Raw genomic sequence first — 19170 nt, forward strand, 5'->3', positions numbered from 1 at the left:
ATTCAATTTCTCCTACGTTTCGATCTCGGCTCGTTAGGGTGGTATCATCATTATTGTCAGCTCTAACTCCCCCACTATAAAACACTCTCTTGCTAACCAACGTTTGTGTTGAAGCATTATGCACACACACACACCATCGCACAAACACGTATTTGCCGGTCATCATCATCATCATTAGGTTGGAGCAACAGCAATAGCAGCAACGGCAACATCAGCTCCCAAATGCGAACGTCATTAGCGGGCTAAATAACAAAAAATGATAATGTGGCTGCCACACAGTCGTCAGTTTGGCTTTGGGGTAATCATCATTAAATTGCACGTCGTTGTTTGAGGGGGGAGGCAGGCGTAAGGCGGAATACGATGAAATTGAAGGAAGAGGGAACGGGAGCCCAATAACAAGGCCACAAGATATTCGAACGTATATTCCTTAACCATTTGAAACTTTTCCAATCCATTTTAAATTTGTCGTAGAGTAAAAAGGTATAATATATTTGTTGAAAAGTATGCAATAGGTCGAAGGATGCAACCCATTTGTATATATGAATGTACATATACTCTTCATCAGGACTATCAGATGAGTTGATCTTCCTATTATTTTTATAAATTTGTTCCATTTTGAATATATAAAAATATAATTTTTATTATAAGTTTTTATCAATTCTTTGAGGAGAATAAAGTAATTTACATAGATGTTTATTCTTAGATATTTGACTACTAAGAAATCTACCCCAGCTGCAGACATTACTATTTGTTACCCACAGTATTTGCCGGTCATCATCATTAGGTTGTTGGGCGAAGACAGCATCAACTCCCGAATGCGAACGTCATTAGCGACGAAAAAAAAACAACAAAGAACCTAGTTGTGGTACCCATAATGTTTCTGTAATCATCATTAAAGTGCGCATTGCTCCAAGCTTCGATTTAGGATACCCGGGAAGGGTGATTGTAGCTTTTTATCAAGGTCAGATGGCATGTATGAACACAATAGTTTCTTTTCTATTCCGCGCTAAGGTTAAAAGGGGATCCTGGAATGTGTTGGTCTCCCCACTTGACCACAAGGATGTAGTCTCCGGGATCGCACACCCGGTAAGTAACCTTGTGGATGTTGCGACCCAAGTGCCTAACCATCACTTCCTCGCAAGGACCTCGTTGCCCCAGGACACCAACCAGCAGCATGTTGCTCCCCGCTTGGCTGCAGTCCACTGTGAACTCGTTGCGCTCCACCAAGCTGATGTGGGTGAGTCCCAAGCCACGACTGTGAATTTTGCTGACATCCGAATCCAAGATGGGTACTTAAAAAAGATACAAAGAAGGGTAAAATAAATTTGTAAGAAAAATTAATAGAAAGATGCTAATATTTCCGAGAAAATAATCTAAACTATAAATATAAATTTATATTTAGAACATAAGAATAATATAATAAATTCTATAGTTTTTAAACTCTGAAACATGGAAATAACATTTATTCATTCATTTCGTACCTGATGTATTGCCAGATTTACCTTCAATGGACTCAGGGATTCCTGCTATGGCGACTATGATAAATGGTGACCGGGGTAAAGTCACGGAATTGCACTTGATGTGGACCTTGTAGAGTCCCGCTCCGGCAGCTAGCTGGCAATCGATCTGAAAGCGCTCCGGATCCAACTGCTGCTGCTGAACAGGATGGATGGGCTGTCCGCTGGGACCCTCGACGCGCACCTCGAAATTTCCCTTGACCCCGTTCCGCTTGATGATGAATCCCACTGCGCTGTCGACCCTCACTGCGCCGCTGGGAAAGTGGAGCAACTGCACCCGGCCGGCGTCGGTCAACTCTGGCGCCACGTAAACCCGAGGTAGTTCTGAGGGATAGGCATCTAAAAGAGAATGCGGGGGAGTGTATATAAATAGCCGGTTCGATGTTTACTTCCTCATCGGCGGCACTCACCCGCGTCGGGTGTTCTCTGGTAGCGTCCAAAAATACTGCCCTCCTCCGGACTGTTGCCCTCCAGGCCACTCCCACTCGAATTGGAGGCGGAGGAGGCGGCGGCCTGCGTATTCAAACGCATCTCCTGCGACACTTTGAACATGCCGCAACTATGAACTTTGGAAAACTTATAATCTCTTTTACGGAGTTGTAAATATTTTTTTCCAAATTTAATTAGCGACTGCCCGGGGCGTGCTCCTTGGACCGACTGAACTCAGTGCGCTCCGTCGTCTTCATTCGAAGAATCTCAATCGCAGCGAAATGCTCTCGAAATGCCCGATTCTCGAACTCAGTACTCTCCCCACTCGATGGGGCAGCAAATGTTTATGATTTTGTTTGCCGGGCAGGCTGCCAAATATATACACACATGCTTTTATGTGGATCAAGCCAAAGTCGAGTACCGGACAATGCAGATGCGTTTCCAATCTAAACAAGACAGCACGTTGCCCGGAATAAAGTTTCTTTTTTATAATGAATCGAGCCAATTTAAAAAGCAATGTATTTAAGTCTAAAAACTCTTTGCATTTGTCTTGCTGAAGGAAAACCCTTTACAATTGACCTCAATAAGTCAACAGTTGGGCAATTTAAACACATAAAGCAATTCATTGTTTTTGAAGATCGAAAGTGTTATATTTTTGTGACGAGCAGCAATTTAAATTTCAATAATAACAGATTTAAGAACACATCTAGACAGTGTGTAGGCTGTGTGGGTCGAAAAACATGAATAAGATTTCGGGGGAGAACTGCATCCGCTCAAACGGTTTGCCTGATGTCGAAGCCATGCTGAAGATTGTGGTAGAGATGTGGGTAGACGACCATATCCGTGTTGGTCAATAGACCGGCCTCGTAAAGAGTGCTGTAGATCTGCAGAAATATCAAATAAATCAAATAATAAGTAAACTCGTAACGTGAGTGCTTACGTTTTCTGTGATCTTTAGAGTTCTTATGGCCTCCGAGCGCATATGTAGCCAAGTGTGACGCAGTCGCTCCTCTGCATCCGAGATGAAGCCTGGCGCCCAGTTCTCCCTCAGCCGGAAGAGATTTATCCGGTTCTTCTCGCGCACCGCCCTGGGGAGCATCACACGCTTCCGGGCTTCCCGCTTGGCTCTTCCATTCAGCATCTGCTGCTGCTTGGCCTTCTTCTCCTCGATCTGGATGCGCATCTTTCTGGCCAAATCTTCCCGCTTCTTACTGGCTGCGGTTTCGGCGAAAATGGACACCTGATTCGACTGCGCATAGAAACGAGTATAGTAGTCCAACTTTGATAAATCCGGCGGCGGCATTATCTTCCTGAAGTTGCCTAGATGGCTCTCTTCCCAGGCGACTTGCTGGGCCAGTGGACCTTGATCGTCCGCCTCTGCTTGAGCCTCTGCGGGATTAGCTTGCGGATTGGATTCCGGACTGCCCAGCTTTCCATCTATCTTGGCTTTCGATGCACCAGCAGCAATACGTGGTCGTTGCACAGGCCTAAAACAAGTCACAGAAATGATAATAAGATTGTATCTCTATAAAAATTACTTTACTTACGGATCGCCCCTGATTTTAAGGAGTCGCTGTTTGACCCTCTTCCGATCCTCTCTGAGAATTTGCTTTTTGTCGGCCAGCACAGTGCTCACCAAATTCAAGGTGTCCCTGATGAGGGGCCGCTTCACCTCCCGATCGACCTGTTCGTTGGTATGGAAGCTGGGCGAGTGGTTAACCTCCAGGATGTAGGGCTTCAGCTTCCAGTCCACCAGGATGTCGAAGCCGAGTATCTCGAAGCAGGCTTGAATCTTATCGTGTCCTGGAAAGCATGCGTGGTAATTGTGCTTCAGCACCGGCCAGGCACTTAGCACCGTCTTGATGATCACATCGTCCACGTTGCTCCAAAACTCATCCACGTCGTAGTTGCGCCTTCGCATCCAGTTGTTAATGGCACTGAGTTTCCTTTTGCTACCACAGTCATCATTGTCGCACAATTCGTAGTGCGAGTTTCGCTTGTTCACCGAGTAGTTGGTCAAGTGCATGTAGAGATCATTGGCGTTTCCTGGCGTGGGTTCCACGTACTTATTTGTGGCAAATCTGGCTAATCCTTCATTGTACACAAAGATGCGAAGTGGATCCACTGAGGTAATTAGAGTGTAAACCCGCAAATCAAACTTGTAGCCATCGATCAAAAGGGGCTATTAATAAAGTTTCAAGTTAGTTAGATCGGATTTGAAAAGTTCTTCAGGCTTACCCGATGTACATAAGTCTGACAGATGAGTCGCTCATGAGGACCGATTGTTTTTAAATCGTTGGTCAGCCAAATACCCCTTCCCTGGGCCCCAGAATCTGGTTTCAGGATAAAGGTGCGCTTGTGGTTAAGGGCATAGTTCATGGCATCACCATAGCTAAAAACAAATCAGTTAAATATAACCGATTCAGAATGACTTCTTTACTTACTCCGCCGGCAGCATCCAGGTCTTTGGAAAAATCTTGTAGTCCTGCGGATAAAGCTTCAACATTCGGTTGAGATTCCGCGACAGCAGGTCTTTGCGGCAGATCTCGATCATGCCCGGAAAGTGATTTATCTGCTGAAAGCGTTTCATGTTCTTGAAGAGCTCAACGCCGGGAAACGAGTCCGACCAGAGAATGTTCCACATCTTGGACTCCTTGACTAACTTGTAACCCAGGGTCTTGGAGATCTTGCCAATCATGGCGTATCGCGAGTTGGAAACGCAGATGGTGCTCTTGGTTTCGCTGGGATAGCAAAGGAATATATAATAAGATTTTGTTTAAAGATATGTGATTTTCTATTGTCACCTGGCACACCGCTCGACGTCGTTACTCTTAGGCGGATTAACCACTCGGGTGGGGCATTCCACTCGATAGGTGGTGTTGTTTAGCTGGATAAAACCCTGAAGTTGGCCCTCCGCTGGAGCACCAGGACTACTTTGGCCGGAGCTGTGTCCGTTTGTCAGTTGGTAATAAGGGGCCGCCAAATCATTGCTGGCGGAAGCCTTCTTCTTAACGCGCTTGAGCTTCTTCACACGACGGCGAGGGGAACTGGGCTGCAGAGGCGACGTTTGCTCCGGGCTATACCATTCCCGATCCGGGCACGGCTGCTCGCTGAGCGCCATGTCCAGGACGCGAGTGACCCTGGTCCTCTGCTCATGGCCCTTTCGTATCTTCTCCTTGGAGAAATGGCGCAGCTCCTGAATCCTCTTATAAAACTTGGAATTTTTTAAATTCATAGCTCGTATTGTACTAATCGCCGATGCGAAATGGAAAATTTATCACGTGCTAAAAAGTGTAACTATAAAACAGGTCCGTGTTGATATGGAAAGCCGGAATTCTTCACAAATAAAAACGGTATTATTTTGCTTTGATTGTGTTGCGAAAAATGAAAATAGTTTTAACCGAAATGACGCTAAAATCAATACGTAACTCTACTGAGTACGTCGCAGGATTGAGTTTAAAGTCACCGAATTTTTAAAAATTAACTTTATTTATCAAAACATCTTAATATACAATGATGTATTACAAAACGTATATTTTAAATATAACTTCAAGTCTTTGAAAGTTGTTTCTTGATTTTGGAGTGTATTAAATATTGATCACACAATTTAGCTTTTTGCAAAACATTGTAGGTATGTATATATAAAAATTGCGCTTCGAGCTTTACAAGTTCGTCGTTTTGTATAAAAAGGCACTTAATGATCTTTAAAAAATTTGCGGAATTGATCAAAGCGGTTGGCCACCGCGTCCATCGACGGTCGATCTTGCGGATCCACAGCGGTGCATTTTAATCCCGTCTCGATGGCACAAAGGCACATGTCCAGCTCGATGCCCATGGGTGTGGGCACTTGTTTGTCCAGCACCTCCACTGGATTTTGTCGCCAGTGTTGCTTGACATAATGCAGCAAATCCTGCTGAATATCGTTATTCGGCAGTCGGTCAGTAACCTGGCGTCCTGTAAACACCTCCAGCAGCACAATGCCATAGCTGTAGACGTCCACTCCAGTGCTTAATTGCTTATAGTTGCGGAACTCTGGTGGCAAATAGATCCTGGTCCCAAAAACTTTTTTTATTTTCATCACTGCGCCAATGGACTTGGGACCCTCGCGGGCCAGTCCAAAATCACCAATCTTGGGCTGCAGGCATTCATCCAGCAGAATGTTCGCTGGCTTGATGTCTCCGTGGATAAGCGGAGTGCCCCTGGTCGTGTGCAGGAAGTAAAGGCCTCTGCAAGAAGATATTATGTTATTAATTGCTTAAAAATTAAATAAAACTAGCAAATCCTACCTGGCTGTCCCGAGGCTTATGCTGAACCTCTGCCGCCAGGTCAGAGGTGGGAGTGTTTTCTGGGATTTGTGCGCTCTTAGACGACTTTCCAGGGAGCCACCTTTCATCAGCTGGTAGACCAGGCAGGGCTTCTCCCCATTAATGCTGTAGCCATAGAGAGCCAGAATGTTGTCGTGCCTAACTTCGTTGAGGTACTTCAGTTCGTTGTAGCTCTGCTGCAACTCCACTTGATTTTGGTCGAAGTTGGGACTGCGGTAGTTCATAACCTTGATGGCAACCTCCCAATGCTTCAGATCGCCGCGGTAAACGTCTCCAAACCCACCCTGACCAAGTCGATTTTCGGAACTCCAGTTATCCGTTGCACTCACCAGCTCTGAATAATCGATCTGTAGCAGGGACTTGGCTGCTTTCTGAACCGTGCTGATGTGAATATTGCCGAGGGACTCTAAACTAGGAATCTCCTCTGACGTCGTGCTAGTACGATTGTTGTTCGAATTGCTCACACCCGAAGAAGAAGGAAACGGTGGCCCATTGTTCACTTTGGCACTAGAATTGACCGGAGCCCGCAGTTCACTTATAGTTGGCACGCTCGCAGGGATGTACTTGTGCAGATCCTCGCTTACAAAGTCTTTAATCAGTCGCATGGCGTTATGGAGCTGCAATCTAAAATATCAGGAGTCAGTCTGTGTTCATTTTGTGTTTTAAACTGACTCACTTCTTAAACAAAGCAAATAAAGTTTGAACCGTGTGATTGTACTGGCCGCCCCAGATGTTAAGAAATTCGTTAGAGGCTGAGCGTCCGCACTGTTTTTGGCTCATGATCTGCTCCACTTGGTCCGAATATAGTTTTACGGTCTCTGCCATCAGATGCCACACATCCAGGGCGTCCAGATGAGCACATAATTGCTGGCGCACGGGCAGCGGCAACAGGCGGATGGCAATGGTGTCATCAAGGTGGGACCGCGACCTGGTCCTGTTTTCATTCGCAGCATTTCGAGCCTCTGCCTGGGCTTCCGCCGTTTCGGTGCCACTCATCTTTCACTGGTGGGCAGTCCAACTGGTTGTGACTAAATCATACAGTATTTTCAACCGTATGCAACCTAACGTAACGAAATGGAATGGGGGAATTGCGTTGGGAACCTGTTGCAGCAAATTAAAGATCTGGGAAAAATCCCAACTCGATTCGATCAAAATAGACCGACGTCAACTTGTTAACATCACATTTAACAGCGATGCAACAGGTGATTAACATCGACATTAAATAATGCTCACATCCGGCAACGGTGGCAGGCAACACACAATCTGGCCAAAAACCTAATTTTAAATTTTAATTCTCATCAAATTACTGGACCAAAAATCACCGTGGTTAAGTACATTGCTTACATATTCTTGTGAGTAGCACTTCAATCAAGTTGAAAGCCCTAAATTATATGACCACAATATGCTGGCTGCATTTGTTTGTCTGGCAACTCTGTTCATGTATTTACTGGCGGCTCACTAGATGGTCACACTTCTCCGCTTTACACCGTCACGAACGCATCGCTATCGCTAATTCTTCGCCCATTTATAATTCAGGAAAACTAAGACGTCAATTACCCAGCCAGCGTACAGAAAAGCCTCAAGCTGGCGGAAAAGAAGGTTCAAATGGCGCTATGCCAGACATCGGTGGTGAGTGTAAAGTGGCATTTGAATCCTGCAACTGTGTCACTCACAAATGACGAACTGCATCCGACATATGGAAGAGTCTCTTTGCAGGAGCAAAGTGCCCCTCCTCCCCTTTTTAACGCCCACGCGGGAAAGTGAAAGTTTTCTTTGGGAGCGAAATGTGTACTTCCATGAATATTACTGAATCCCGAGATACCGAAACTGCAACATCTTTTGTTTGCTTGTGTGCGCGAATGCGTGCTTGTGCGTGTCTGTCTGGTTTCGCATGTGTTGGTGCGTTTGTCGCATTACGTTTTTGTGTTTTTTGATGGTCGGAGAAGTAGTACGAACTCTCATGGGTGTTATTATTAGCGGTAATGTGGTTCTGCGTAGCGTGTCCCATTATCAGCATGTCGGGGCCCACTATCGTCGCCTTGATAAAGCAAAATATACAAACTAGGCAAGTCTGGCAAAGCGATTGCTGCAGTAACCAAAGCGTCATATTCTGCGATACCGGTACATCTTTAATGCATACCCTCTCACATATGTATGTACTTACGTATGTACTTATTCTCCAACATTCTTTATAAACAAATAATTTACATATGTACCTTACTTTTGTTTTGCATATATTACAGCTGCGGCTGATATTTTAATGGGGTTCAAAAAACACATACTCTGCGTTAGCCTTAAATTTTTCCTACTCGGTTTAAGTATACTTAGCGCATTTGCAAATAAGATACATATTTTTAAACTGTAATGAGGAGTTTTTTTGTACGTCTTTATTATATGTACATATGTATCTAAATGAAGTAATTATACATTTTCATATATGTTATGCGATTGTATGAAATTTGTAATCCTAATCTAAAAAAATGAAGCTGTTTTAGATGTTTTTCATAAGCATTTGTTTTAGCCTCAATTATAAATGGCTGTGAGTTGAGCAGTGATAACACAGTGAGTGTTTGTATTAGCAAAAACACACATATTGTCCCCTGATTGTTCATGCATTTAAAATTTAATTATATACATTAACCGGCCCTCACTCTTTATGCCCGCAGCTGAAGGTGTACCATGCCGTGATCGAGGACGTCATCACAAATGTGCGAGATGCCTTTCTGGACGAGGGCGTCGACGAGCAGGTGTTGCAGGAGATGAAGCAGATCTGGCGCAACAAACTGCTAGCCAGTAAGGCCGTTGAGCTGAGCCCGGATCCCAGCGATGGATCCCACCCACCGCCCATCGTGGCTAACAATCCAAAGGTAAAAGCACGTGAACCTCAAAAAGTGCACCAAAAATGCATCTTGTACCCATTTTTACATCTGGACCATTTCTTATTCGGATTTCGTTTTCACAAAATATCATAAACAATTTAAATAAAATGACCTCGATTCCAAATACTTTAGTTTTATTAAGTTATGTTACTATCCATAGACATTTGAACTACAGTTTCTTGCTTTATCTTCCTTATGCTCAACATCTCGAACCACAACAATGCAACTGCGCAACACCAACAATATCGACTAATGCGCCGCTTAACACTTCATTCCAATCCATTGTAAACCCCACTCATTTTCATCCTCCCACAAACGCAAACGCACACATCGACAGCAGAGCAAGGTAAAGCCATCTGTCCGCCATTAAAATTTCCGAATCTTAACAATGTAAACTTTTATGCGCTTCCAGGCAGCCAATGCCAAGGCCAAGAAGGCCGCCGCCGCCTCGGCGGGCACATCACAGCCACAGATCGGCGGCAGCAGTTCCGTGTCCTCGCTGGCACTTAAATCGCCCGCTGGCATGGCCACCGGCAGCGGGATCAAGAACGGGCTGGTGCCCATTAAGCAGGAAGTCAACTCACAGAATCCACCGCCACTGCATCCCACTTCAGGGGCTGCGCAGCTGCAGAGACAACAGCCAACGGCGAGCGGTGGACAGACCCCCATTCCAATTGTGGCCACGCTGGACCCAAACCGCATAATGCCTGTCAACGTAAGTTAAAATGGAGATAAAATATATAAAAAAAACTAACATGTTCGTTATACCCTACAGATCACGCTGCCATCGCCAGCTGGGTCGGCCAGTTCGGAATCTCGAGTGCTCACCATTCAAGTGCCTGCATCTGCGCTGCAGGAGAATCAGCTGACCCAAATTCTGACGGCGCACCTGATTTCGTCCATCATGTCCTTGCCCACCACTTTGGCCTCGTCCGTGCTACAGCAGCACGTCAATGCGGCTCTGACCAGCGCCAATCACCAGAGTAATAAAAACGAAAGCCTTTCTAAACCAACGGCAATTAATAATTTTGTAAACTGTAGAAAATCTGGCTGCTGCCAAGCAATTGGACGGGGCTCTGGACTCCTCCGATGAGGATGAAAGTGAAGAGAGTGACGACAACATCGACAATGATGACGACGATGATCTGGACAAAGATGATGACGAGGATGTGGAGCACGAGGATGCCGCCGAAGAGGAGCCGCTCAACAGCGAAGACGATGTCACCGACGAAGACTCCGCCGAAATGTTTGATACAGACAACGTGATTGTTTGTCAGTATGATAAAGTGAGTTAAAAAATTTTTCAGTTTTTGCTTGAAACTATATAAAACTTGTTTATAGATTACCAGATCGCGAAACAAATGGAAATTCTATCTCAAAGATGGCATCATGAACATGCGGGGAAAGGACTATGTGTTCCAAAAATCAAATGGTGACGCCGAGTGGTAATGACACCTTAACAAGAGCGGCGGCTGTGTGAATATATATTTACAAAAGACATCAAACAAAAAGCCTCATCGAATGCGCCTTCAGCCCAGGACAGTAGCTATCCAAACAGGACTCTGCCCAATTTAAAAACATGACCAAGCGACAGCCTGTACAGGAAGCAAATCACTCGGGCCGACAATGTATCTTATTTTAGTTCCATCTGTTTTGTATACGCTAGCTAAAGAGTTGTGTTGCAGTTATCCATCTCAATTAAATGTATTAAAAAGTGTGCCGCATAACTTTTGTGTCAATAAACTGAAACACTTCTGGAAGTTATCAGCATGTGTCTTTTCAATACGGCCGACGCAGGTTTTTTTTAATTCACCAACACTAAATATGAGTGTCTAAAATCTTTTAAGTAAAACAAAACAGCACTGTAATTCATTGAAAGTATGTATGTATTTATATATAGACATGTACACGCAATTACGCTACATGCTCTCTTCGTTCTTGCAGTTAAGGAGTACAGCATTTTACATTTCAACACTTACAACAACAGCGCGGCTAATTGTTAATGGTCGCATCCTATGTACAACTCTCATTGTACACTCACTGTGTGGTCATCTATCGTCGATCTATGTACATACATACATGCACTTATCCGGTCGGGGCACATCCTTATTGCCTTATCGCCTAAACAATCTAAGTAATGACTAAAGATGCGTGGGGGGTCTGGCTTACGATCCTAAAACTAATGAAGATGTCTCAGGGTGTCCTACATGTGTGTGCGTGTGTGTGGGTGTTTCGTATGTGGATTGTTGATTGTTGTTTTCTAGTTTATTTTAATTCAATCGAAAGTGAGATGGGCTTGGTTTATCGTTCACAATTTATACAAGGTCTCCTCTCTCAACGCTATCGCAAGTATAGAAAATCAAAATTTGCGTAAAAATAAGTTTAAAACAATTTATAATATAGCACAACTCTCGCTCCTAGGTTAGCCCTATTTGGTTTTGCCCGCAAACAAACTCGTGCTAAGCACCAAGCCGAAGAATTGTCCTCCGGGTGTCATTGCAGGACAAGCCTTGCACGTACACAATGATATAACTGCCTAACTAAACATTAAGTCGTCAGTAGCGCAATGTTGATTTCCTTGACCATCTTTACGCGATGCAACATGCGTTGCAGTGCGTCCTGCCCCAAGGCTTGTGTCGAGTACCAAACCGGAGAGTCGGGGACACAAGAGCGCTCGGGCTGCAGATAAAACACATCGTTGCGGGTCTTCACGCTCTCAGGGCTGCCGGAATTAATAAAGCCGTAAGTAGAGGTCGAGCGTTGAATCAAGAAATATATTAGCTACTAACCATTTAGAGAGATAAAATTCGTATAGGCGGACGGGACAGCGCAGCGGATTCTCCTCATTTTCTTGCTGCTCATAAACCTTCTTCTTTCGGGGATTTGCATCTGCATAAACAAATTTATTATAGAAAATCATAATAATATAAACTGTGTCCCCGACATACCCAGTCCCGCCTGCGGTGGATAGAATCGTAAAAGCACGTTTCGTGAGCCAGGAACTTTGGAATTTTGTGATGAGCGCTTCCAGTGCTTCATTATATGCGAGAAGGATAACTGCATGTGTTCCTCCACGGTCTAAAAAAGATAAATGTTACTGACGAAAAAAAGCGTTTTGCAGATTTATTTTACCGTCAGATTGAAGTGTTTCGTGTTGAAGAACATGAGCGTGCTGAGAAGGACATGCGGGGAATGGGCGCCCAGTTGTTTGCACTCCCACAAATGCTCCTCTTCCACTCGTGTGACAATGTATTCTGTAAATAAAATAATGATTTTAAAAATGTAATACAATTGGTTGTTTTCATTGCAAAACAATAAAACTTACGCGAATCGTTGTATAGCACAGAGAACTTGCGCGCCACCTCATCCAGGCACTCCGTAAACCGCTCATAATATGGATCGTAAAATATGTTGTCTATGCGTCCATTCACGTACAAATATTGCTGAATGCCTAATTGTGAATAAAAAAGTAATTAGTTTAATTTTTCAAGAAAACTCCAGTCACTGACCCAAAACAAGGTAGTAAATAGTATCCGGAGCGTATTCCGTGCCATTGGGCTTGCGCACTTCCTTTACGAAAAGGCATAGTGAGTAGTTTAGCTCGTCCGCGGTCATCTGGAGCAGTTCCGTTTTAAACGGTCGCCGGCGCATCGAACTCTTCTCGATGTCCGCGTTCTTGGTCATCACCCATTGTTTCCACGCATTCACACCGAAGGTGTACTTAAGGAACATCTGGGCATCGGGCTTCTCCTGCGGCTGCTGTGCCTGTTGCGACTGCTGTTGCAGGGCTGAGTGGTCCATTTCACTGCCGCGTTGTCTCTTTACCGGGGAGCGGCTGTTTCGGTTGGGCGATTCCATAACTGTGCCTACGCCGCGCTTACGACCTCGGGGGGATCTACAAATAGTTCATAATGCTCAATGCATTCCAGGTTATCATTTTATTTAGCTTACCGCTGCGTGGCATCGAGCATATGATGCTGCTGGTCCAGGTGATGCACTCCCATCTGGCCCATTCCGTCGTGGCCCATCGGTGACTGGCTGCTGATCGTGTTCGCTGTCATCGACGTTTCCAGATCCACGGTGGAGGTCTGATGGTGATTGTCGTAATCGCCTGTGGCCATCTTGAGGGCAATCTGCAGCATGTCATCGCCATAGGGATTGTGTCCCGCCCCACTGACGTCTACCACTTGCTGTTGCTGCTGCTGCTGAGCAACGGATTCTAGGCTGTTCTGGTATTGCAGCGTTACAAGTCCCGGATCTGGCTTGATCTCGTTATCCGAATCGGAGTCCGATTCGTGCTTTTCCTCCGCCACCATCTCGGCCATCATGAGCAACTCCGCCTCGAGCGGATCCTCTGGCATCTTGTCCTGAATCTTTTTGATTTCTTTTAGAATGCCTTGCGAGGTGTTGCGCGTGGTGGGTATGAAAATTGGCACTGGGATGGGCAGAGGAATGGGCACGGGCACGGGGAACGGAAGCGAGTACATGTACATGGGTTGCGGCAAATATATGGGCACCGGAACCGGGATAAGCACCTTGTTTGAGTAATCCTTTTCCGTCTGGGTGGCGCAGTCGCGAACGTCCGGAGAGCACTGCTCTCCTGTGGACACTGTCAAGGGCTTACAGCTGATGTTTACGTTGCGCACTGCCTTTGGATATGGTGGCACTGTGATGATCTTGGTCTCCGACACCGTTGGCGGGCCGAAATCCATGCTCGTGGTGGTGTTCCGTCTGACAGGGATTCCCGGGTGGGAGCCGGACGACGGCGACGGGGACCGCGCCGAATAGTCCACGTGCTTGCGGGGTCTTCCTCGCGGTGCTGGCGTATGAGCCACTGGCATGGACAGCGGCGGCGGGGAAGCTCCGGATTCCCGGGGGCGACCCCGCTTGCGACGCACCGTCAAATTGCCAAGTCGGGCTTCTGTTTCGCCGCTAGCAAGTGACTGAACAGTGGATATAACTGGTAGCATGGTGCCGGTTCCAGATTTCTTGACTCCACTAGCATTCTTTCCACCCTGCAAATGAATAGAAAGTAAGGAGATTAATCAATTAAACATTAAAGTTATTCATAACCCACACTTTCACTATTTCTAGTCAACATCGAAAATTAATAATGACTTAAGGGTAGTTTTTTTTTTTTGAAGTAAGCATTATCAGTTCAACTATTCCTATAAACAGGCAACCCTATATAATTTGTATAACAGTTATCAACATGGTATTACAACACTGAAAATAGTGTTGCAATTTAAAAGATGTCAACAATATTAGATTTTGTGGCATCCTGCGGACTTACCTGCTGCTGTGATAACTTCAGTTTGACACGCTTGGGCAAACCCGTCGGGAAAGGTGGCGTATTTTTACTTCCTCGAGTTGAGCCCTGTTGCTGGGACTTTGAGCTACTGCTGGGTGGCAAACCGCTGTCCAGCGTGAGAGGAGCGCGGGCAAACTGATTCTGAAACTGCATCACGCACTGGTAGGTGCAGAAGTTGCGCATCGAGGCGTCCGACATGGTGAGGTGATACTGCGGCGTATTAAAGTTGGAGCAATTGTCACATTTGGTCACCGCGCGCGCGGAGATGTTGCAGCTGACGCCATGCATGGTCAGGCAATTGATGGAACAGGTTAGGGTCTCGTGCTCCTGCTCACCGCTCACTTGGTAAATCATGTCAAAGTTGTACTTCTTCACCTTGCACCATTGACACGACACGATGTGCCTGTTCACAATTATGTAGACATTGATGCAGACTCGCGAGCAGAAGACCTTTGGTGACTGCTGTTCGTTGTAAATCGTGTAGGCCTCGGCGCTCCGCCGTTCAAAGTACTTCGAGCACATGGCACACGGATCAGCGTTCACGTTGCTCACAAACTTAAAAGCCGAGAAGCATGGATTCGAGCAGAAATAGTGCTCCCTGTCCTCCAGTAGCATTTCCACTCGCACTGGCTTCTCGTTGTTACACACGCCGCACACATCGGTGCGCAGCTTACGGCGCAGATTGCACATGCTGTCGTAGCGACGGAGGCAAGCCTGCGAGCAGAAGTCCTTGAATTGATCTTTGTCTCCGACCGGGGCTAGGAAGCCTTCTTGGCCGCCACTGATGTCCTTCTGGCAGCAGGAGCACGTCTTCAAACCCTTCTTGAAGGTGTTCAGGCATCCGGCACAGCAGAACTGCCGCACATCGAAACCAAATCGCACGCAATACTTGCCGAGAGCTGTGGAGCTCACTTCCTGCTTGCAGGTCTCGCAGCTGGAGCCAATTATGCGCTGATAGCTGCCCAGGCACACCTCATTGCAGAAGTCCATGGTCTCCCACATGAGTTGCTTCTCGTTGGCATTGATCTCCGTCTCGCAGTCTGCGCAACGCCTTCTGAAGCTTTCGATCCTGTCCAATCGCGCTGCTTCCGCCTCGGCCACCGTCCTGGCCACAACGCTGCTCTCGGTTCGTTTGCTAGGTGAGTTCTGCGGCGGCTGAAGCGTTGTGGCGCCAATGTTGCGCACTCGAATCGAGTGGCGCTTCAGCTTGAACTTGTCTGGTTCCTCTGAGTTGAGCAGATTGAAGCAGTCGTCGTTGCAGATGTAAAAGCAATCCTGGTCTTGCTTGATAAAGTACTTGCACCGCATCTGCTCCTTGCACTGCAGACACTCGTGAGTTTTGTGGGGAGTCTCTTCTTCCTCAGTTGCCTCTTCCTCTGCCTCGTCGGTGCCCTCTTCCCGAACCACTTCCTCCACCAGAAACTTCTTTCGGCGCACAAAGTACTTGCCGGGTTGTTCCTCTAGCAGGGCATTTACACAGGCAGTGTCGCAGATGTAGTCGTACCCGCTAGGGACAGGCTCCGGCGGCGCCTCCTCCTCTGCCTTCTCTTCACCCTCCCCCTTGTCCTTGTCTTTATCTTTGTCCTCTGCGTCTTCGGGTCGCTTATACCGGAATCCACAGTTCTTCTCATTGCCGCACTGCTTGCATTTCTGAACGCTGCCAACGATCCAACTGATGATGATTTTTGGACTGGCCCCTAGTTCGCCTGCTGCGGCACTGAAAGATTCTTCCGCATTAGGCTCGTCTGCATCGGGAGCATCGCCGCCGGTCTCCTCTTCGTTGGCCTGATCTGTTCCATCGTCTAATAGAAAATTGGGTTATTAATTTTTTATAATTGTAATGTGACAAAGTTGTGTTCCAATCAACAGGTGGACAAAGCAAAATCTAGTGTAGAAATTATAGCTTAAGTTTGAAATTTAGAATTAAACAAAGAAACCCGGTTTAACCCTTTGCGGCACGGTGGGAAGACGTATATCCCACCGAACTATCATTTTTTTCAGTTTTCAAGTTTTTGTAACTTGACTTTTATAATTTTTTATTGAAATTTACTATATTAACATGTTGAGCACTCGATATTTTTACTTTTTAATCGAAAGCTTTTAATGAGTTTTATAATATTAATAAACAAACCGTAAAAAAGGTCATTTGCAAAAAAAAATTCATTATCTTGAAAAGTTTTTGGCGGATTTATATGAAATTTTAGATATAAACGCTTTCAATGTCGCTGATTAAGGATTTGTAATCAGATTTTGAAAAAAGGCTGATCCAATACGGCGGACCGAAGTAGTGAAGCCTATCTATATCAGTATGAAAATGTGTATACGGGGGTTCTCGAGGTCGCTGATTACTATTTTGACATCAGATTTTCGAAATTTAGAACTACGGATCTAAGTAAAAAGAAGTAGAATATAGAGATTTTTACAAAAATTTTATAAAAAACAAAAATTAAAAAAAAAACAAAATTTAAATTTAAAAAATTTTGAAAATGGATATCAAATTTGAAATCAGCGACCCCAAAACATAAAAGGCAACTATCTTTACGAAAATAAGCATATTAGAAAAATGTGTGCTTCAAAGGGTATAAGTGTCATAAGAAGAAAAAAACTAAAGGTTCAATGCAAAAGCTTTTAAAAAGCCGCATAGTAATAAAAACATAAGAAAAAATTATACAACGCAGGAAAAACAATTGTTAGTGACCCATATATAACTCAAATCTGCTCACCTTCAGCAATTCCTGTTGCCGCCGCCTTAGCTCCAGCTTGAGCATCTGCGAGCAAAACGGATAGAGTAGATGTGGGATGGGACATTTAAATAGCTTGCGTGAACACATACCATTCGGAGTAGACGGCGATTCCTCGGTGGGATCTGCGACAGTGGCACTTTCGCCTTCTGGATCGGCGGGGCCATCTGCCAAAGATCTTCCATCGTTGTCGGGTGTCTTAGACTGCCGTTCCTCGGCCTCCTCTTCTTCGGCAGCCTTCTCGGCATTTTCGCGTGCCAATTCTTTTTCAGCTTCGGTAACCTCAGCTTCCTGATCGTCGGGAATAAGGCAAACATCCGACTCTTCGGGCTCTAGCACATTCTCAACAGTGTCTAAAAATTTATATAATGTATAATTAATAATTAAAACCATATTCTTTATCTTAACAGCTTACCATCGCCATGCTCGGCTTCGCCACCTTCCTCTGCTGCTTCTTCAACCTGCTCCGATTCCGCATCGGCTTCCGGATTGTCATCTTCATCGGCGGGAACATCTTTCTCCGTATCGTCTGGATATTGGCCATGGTCCTGCTCCTCTAGACTTGTGTCCACCTCGTCGCGACCTTCTGGTGGTTCAGCATCCTCTGCCAGCTGCGACTCTCCGCCCACGGAATGCATTTCCACGTCGTCGGCCGCCTCCGGTTCATGGGCTGTATCCTCTTCTGCTTCATGATCAGCTTCACCTTCACCGTCATCCACATCCATGGCTTCTGGGGAGGCGGGGCCACCGTCCACCGCATCTGGATCTGCTGCGGCATCGGCAGCAGCTGCCTCCGCCTCCTCCTCCGCAGTGGCTTGGAGCGCATCCGTTTCCTCCTCCGGCTCATCTTGCTCTTCCTGTGGATCTACGCTAACCGCTTCTGTTTGTGGTTGCTCATCCTCATCAGCCTGGTTCTCCTCGGCCTGTTGAGGCTCTTCGGGGGGCGCCACTGCCTCCACGGGGTCTACCTGTGGACTGGCCGCCTTTTCCTGCGACTGGTTGTCATCGGCGTCCAAGGAGCCTTCCGATATTTGCTCAAACTCGTCGTCCGGCTCTTTGGCCGAGTCCACTGGCGGGGGTGCTGTCTCTTGGGCAACTGCATCCTCCGCTGGCGGGGAAGCGGGGGTATCCAGAGTTTCCGGTGCCTGTGGCTGATTTTGATCCTGCTCCTGGTCCTCTTGTCTGGGGGTGGTCGAGTCCGCTCGCGCATTGGAATCGGCGCCGAACGAATCTAGGCTGGATATCTCCTCCATTTCAGTAGTTGCTTTTTAACCGATGCTCGAGATTTGCGGTTGTTTAAACATGAAAACTGCAGAGGAAAACAAACAACAAATGGTTAGGACAACATCTATCGATAAATATCGCTGCGCGTGGACTATCGGCTGGCCAGGGCCTCACACCATTGCCGCCTAAATGTGTACACACACATTCACAGGTTCACCGACGCACACAAACACACGGGCCAACGGTACAGTGCACGAAAAAACAAAACATGCGCCTCCAGAAAAAAAAGGGGGGACAAAAAAAGAGAGGCACTGTGTTTATGTATGCGTCGATTATAAGTCAATTAATATTACTGCACTTGCATTATCTTTCGGCTTCGGATGCACGGCGTTGGCGCCTCTTTTTTAATGTGTATTTATTTGGATATTCCCGAAACCGACGACGTTGGGGCGGCACGAGTGTTGTAGAAAGCGCGTCTGTTGCCGCAAATTAACTGCCTCTCATCGCTGCAGAGGCGGGCACATTATTAACGATCGGCTCACGGTTCGAGCAAAACTTTTCAACAATTCTAAACACCTTTTTGCACTGTGCAATTTTGCGTTTTCTGGCCACTGTGAGTTTTTCGGCTTTATGTGAGTAAAATGGCGCACCAGTGTACCAAATGCGGCCCTCGCATAACGCGTTCGCTTGGCGGTTGGTATATACCGTAATATACCGCGATGTAGGTCCTAAATTATCCCAAAT

General features: G+C 46.1%; 5 protein-coding genes across 9 annotated transcripts; 1 reads left to right on the forward strand and 4 right to left on the reverse strand.

Annotated features, from left to right (window-relative positions):
- Positions 1–657: 657 nt before the first annotated feature.
- LOC108088379 (filamin-C) lies at positions 658–2194 on the reverse strand. Of its 2 annotated transcripts, none has more exons than XM_017186127.2 (3): positions 1928–2194; positions 1503–1856; positions 658–1292 (listed from the first exon to the last, which is right to left on the reverse strand). In XM_017186127.2, exons 1-3 carry the CDS (start codon positions 2067–2069, stop codon positions 997–999), a joined length of 792 nt encoding a protein of 263 aa, XP_017041616.1. In that variant the 5' UTR covers positions 2070–2194; the 3' UTR covers positions 658–996. The 2 variants fall into 2 exon arrangements, with proteins under 2 accessions (XP_017041616.1, XP_017041615.1); XM_017186126.2 differs by having other exon boundaries at positions 659–1292; positions 1482–1856.
- A 377-nt stretch (positions 2195–2571) lies between these two features.
- On the reverse strand, positions 2572–5375 carry LOC108088542 (tubulin polyglutamylase TTLL13). The gene is made up of 6 exons (XM_017186388.2): positions 4751–5375; positions 4391–4687; positions 4185–4338; positions 3494–4128; positions 2887–3433; positions 2572–2830 (listed from the first exon to the last, which is right to left on the reverse strand). The coding sequence occupies exons 1-6, from the start codon at positions 5179–5181 to the stop codon at positions 2720–2722; spliced, it is 2175 nt and encodes a 724-aa protein (XP_017041877.1). The 5' UTR covers positions 5182–5375; the 3' UTR covers positions 2572–2719.
- Positions 5376–5429: 54 nt separating this feature from the next.
- Positions 5430–7472, reverse strand: LOC108088541 (serine/threonine-protein kinase pelle). The gene is made up of 3 exons (XM_017186386.2): positions 6948–7472; positions 6233–6895; positions 5430–6172 (listed from the first exon to the last, which is right to left on the reverse strand). The coding sequence occupies exons 1-3, from the start codon at positions 7265–7267 to the stop codon at positions 5641–5643; spliced, it is 1515 nt and encodes a 504-aa protein (XP_017041875.1). The 5' UTR covers positions 7268–7472; the 3' UTR covers positions 5430–5640.
- Positions 7473–7736: 264 nt separating this feature from the next.
- Positions 7737–10914, forward strand: LOC108088537 (transcription initiation factor IIA subunit 1). 3 transcript variants are annotated; one of them, XM_017186381.2, is made up of 7 exons: positions 7737–7900; positions 8938–9138; positions 9488–9496; positions 9563–9865; positions 9926–10133; positions 10192–10436; positions 10492–10914. In XM_017186381.2, exons 1-7 carry the CDS (start codon positions 7877–7879, stop codon positions 10597–10599), a joined length of 1098 nt encoding a protein of 365 aa, XP_017041870.1. In that variant the 5' UTR covers positions 7737–7876; the 3' UTR covers positions 10600–10914. The 3 variants fall into 3 exon arrangements, with proteins under 3 accessions (XP_017041870.1, XP_017041871.1, XP_017041872.1); XM_017186382.2 differs by having other exon boundaries at positions 9491–9496; XM_017186383.2 differs by lacking the exon at positions 9488–9496.
- Positions 10915–11018: 104 nt separating this feature from the next.
- On the reverse strand, positions 11019–19103 carry LOC108088405 (zinc finger MYM-type protein 4). 2 transcript variants are annotated; one of them, XM_017186159.2, is made up of 12 exons: positions 18789–19103; positions 17618–18511; positions 17295–17555; positions 17185–17229; positions 14444–16263; positions 13102–14165; positions 12660–13045; positions 12476–12601; positions 12283–12404; positions 12099–12228; positions 11940–12039; positions 11019–11872 (listed from the first exon to the last, which is right to left on the reverse strand). In XM_017186159.2, the coding sequence occupies exons 2-12, from the start codon at positions 18453–18455 to the stop codon at positions 11698–11700; spliced, it is 5067 nt and encodes a 1688-aa protein (XP_017041648.1). In that variant the 5' UTR covers positions 18456–18511; positions 18789–19103; the 3' UTR covers positions 11019–11697. The 2 variants fall into 2 exon arrangements, with proteins under 2 accessions (XP_017041648.1, XP_017041649.1); XM_017186160.2 differs by lacking the exon at positions 17185–17229.
- Between the last annotated feature and the right edge of the window lie 67 nt (positions 19104–19170).

This window comes from Drosophila ficusphila, unplaced genomic scaffold (genome assembly GCF_018152265.1).
Source record: "Drosophila ficusphila isolate 14025-0441.05 unplaced genomic scaffold, ASM1815226v1 contig_791, whole genome shotgun sequence".
NCBI classification, from domain to species: domain Eukaryota; kingdom Metazoa; phylum Arthropoda; class Insecta; order Diptera; family Drosophilidae; genus Drosophila; species Drosophila ficusphila.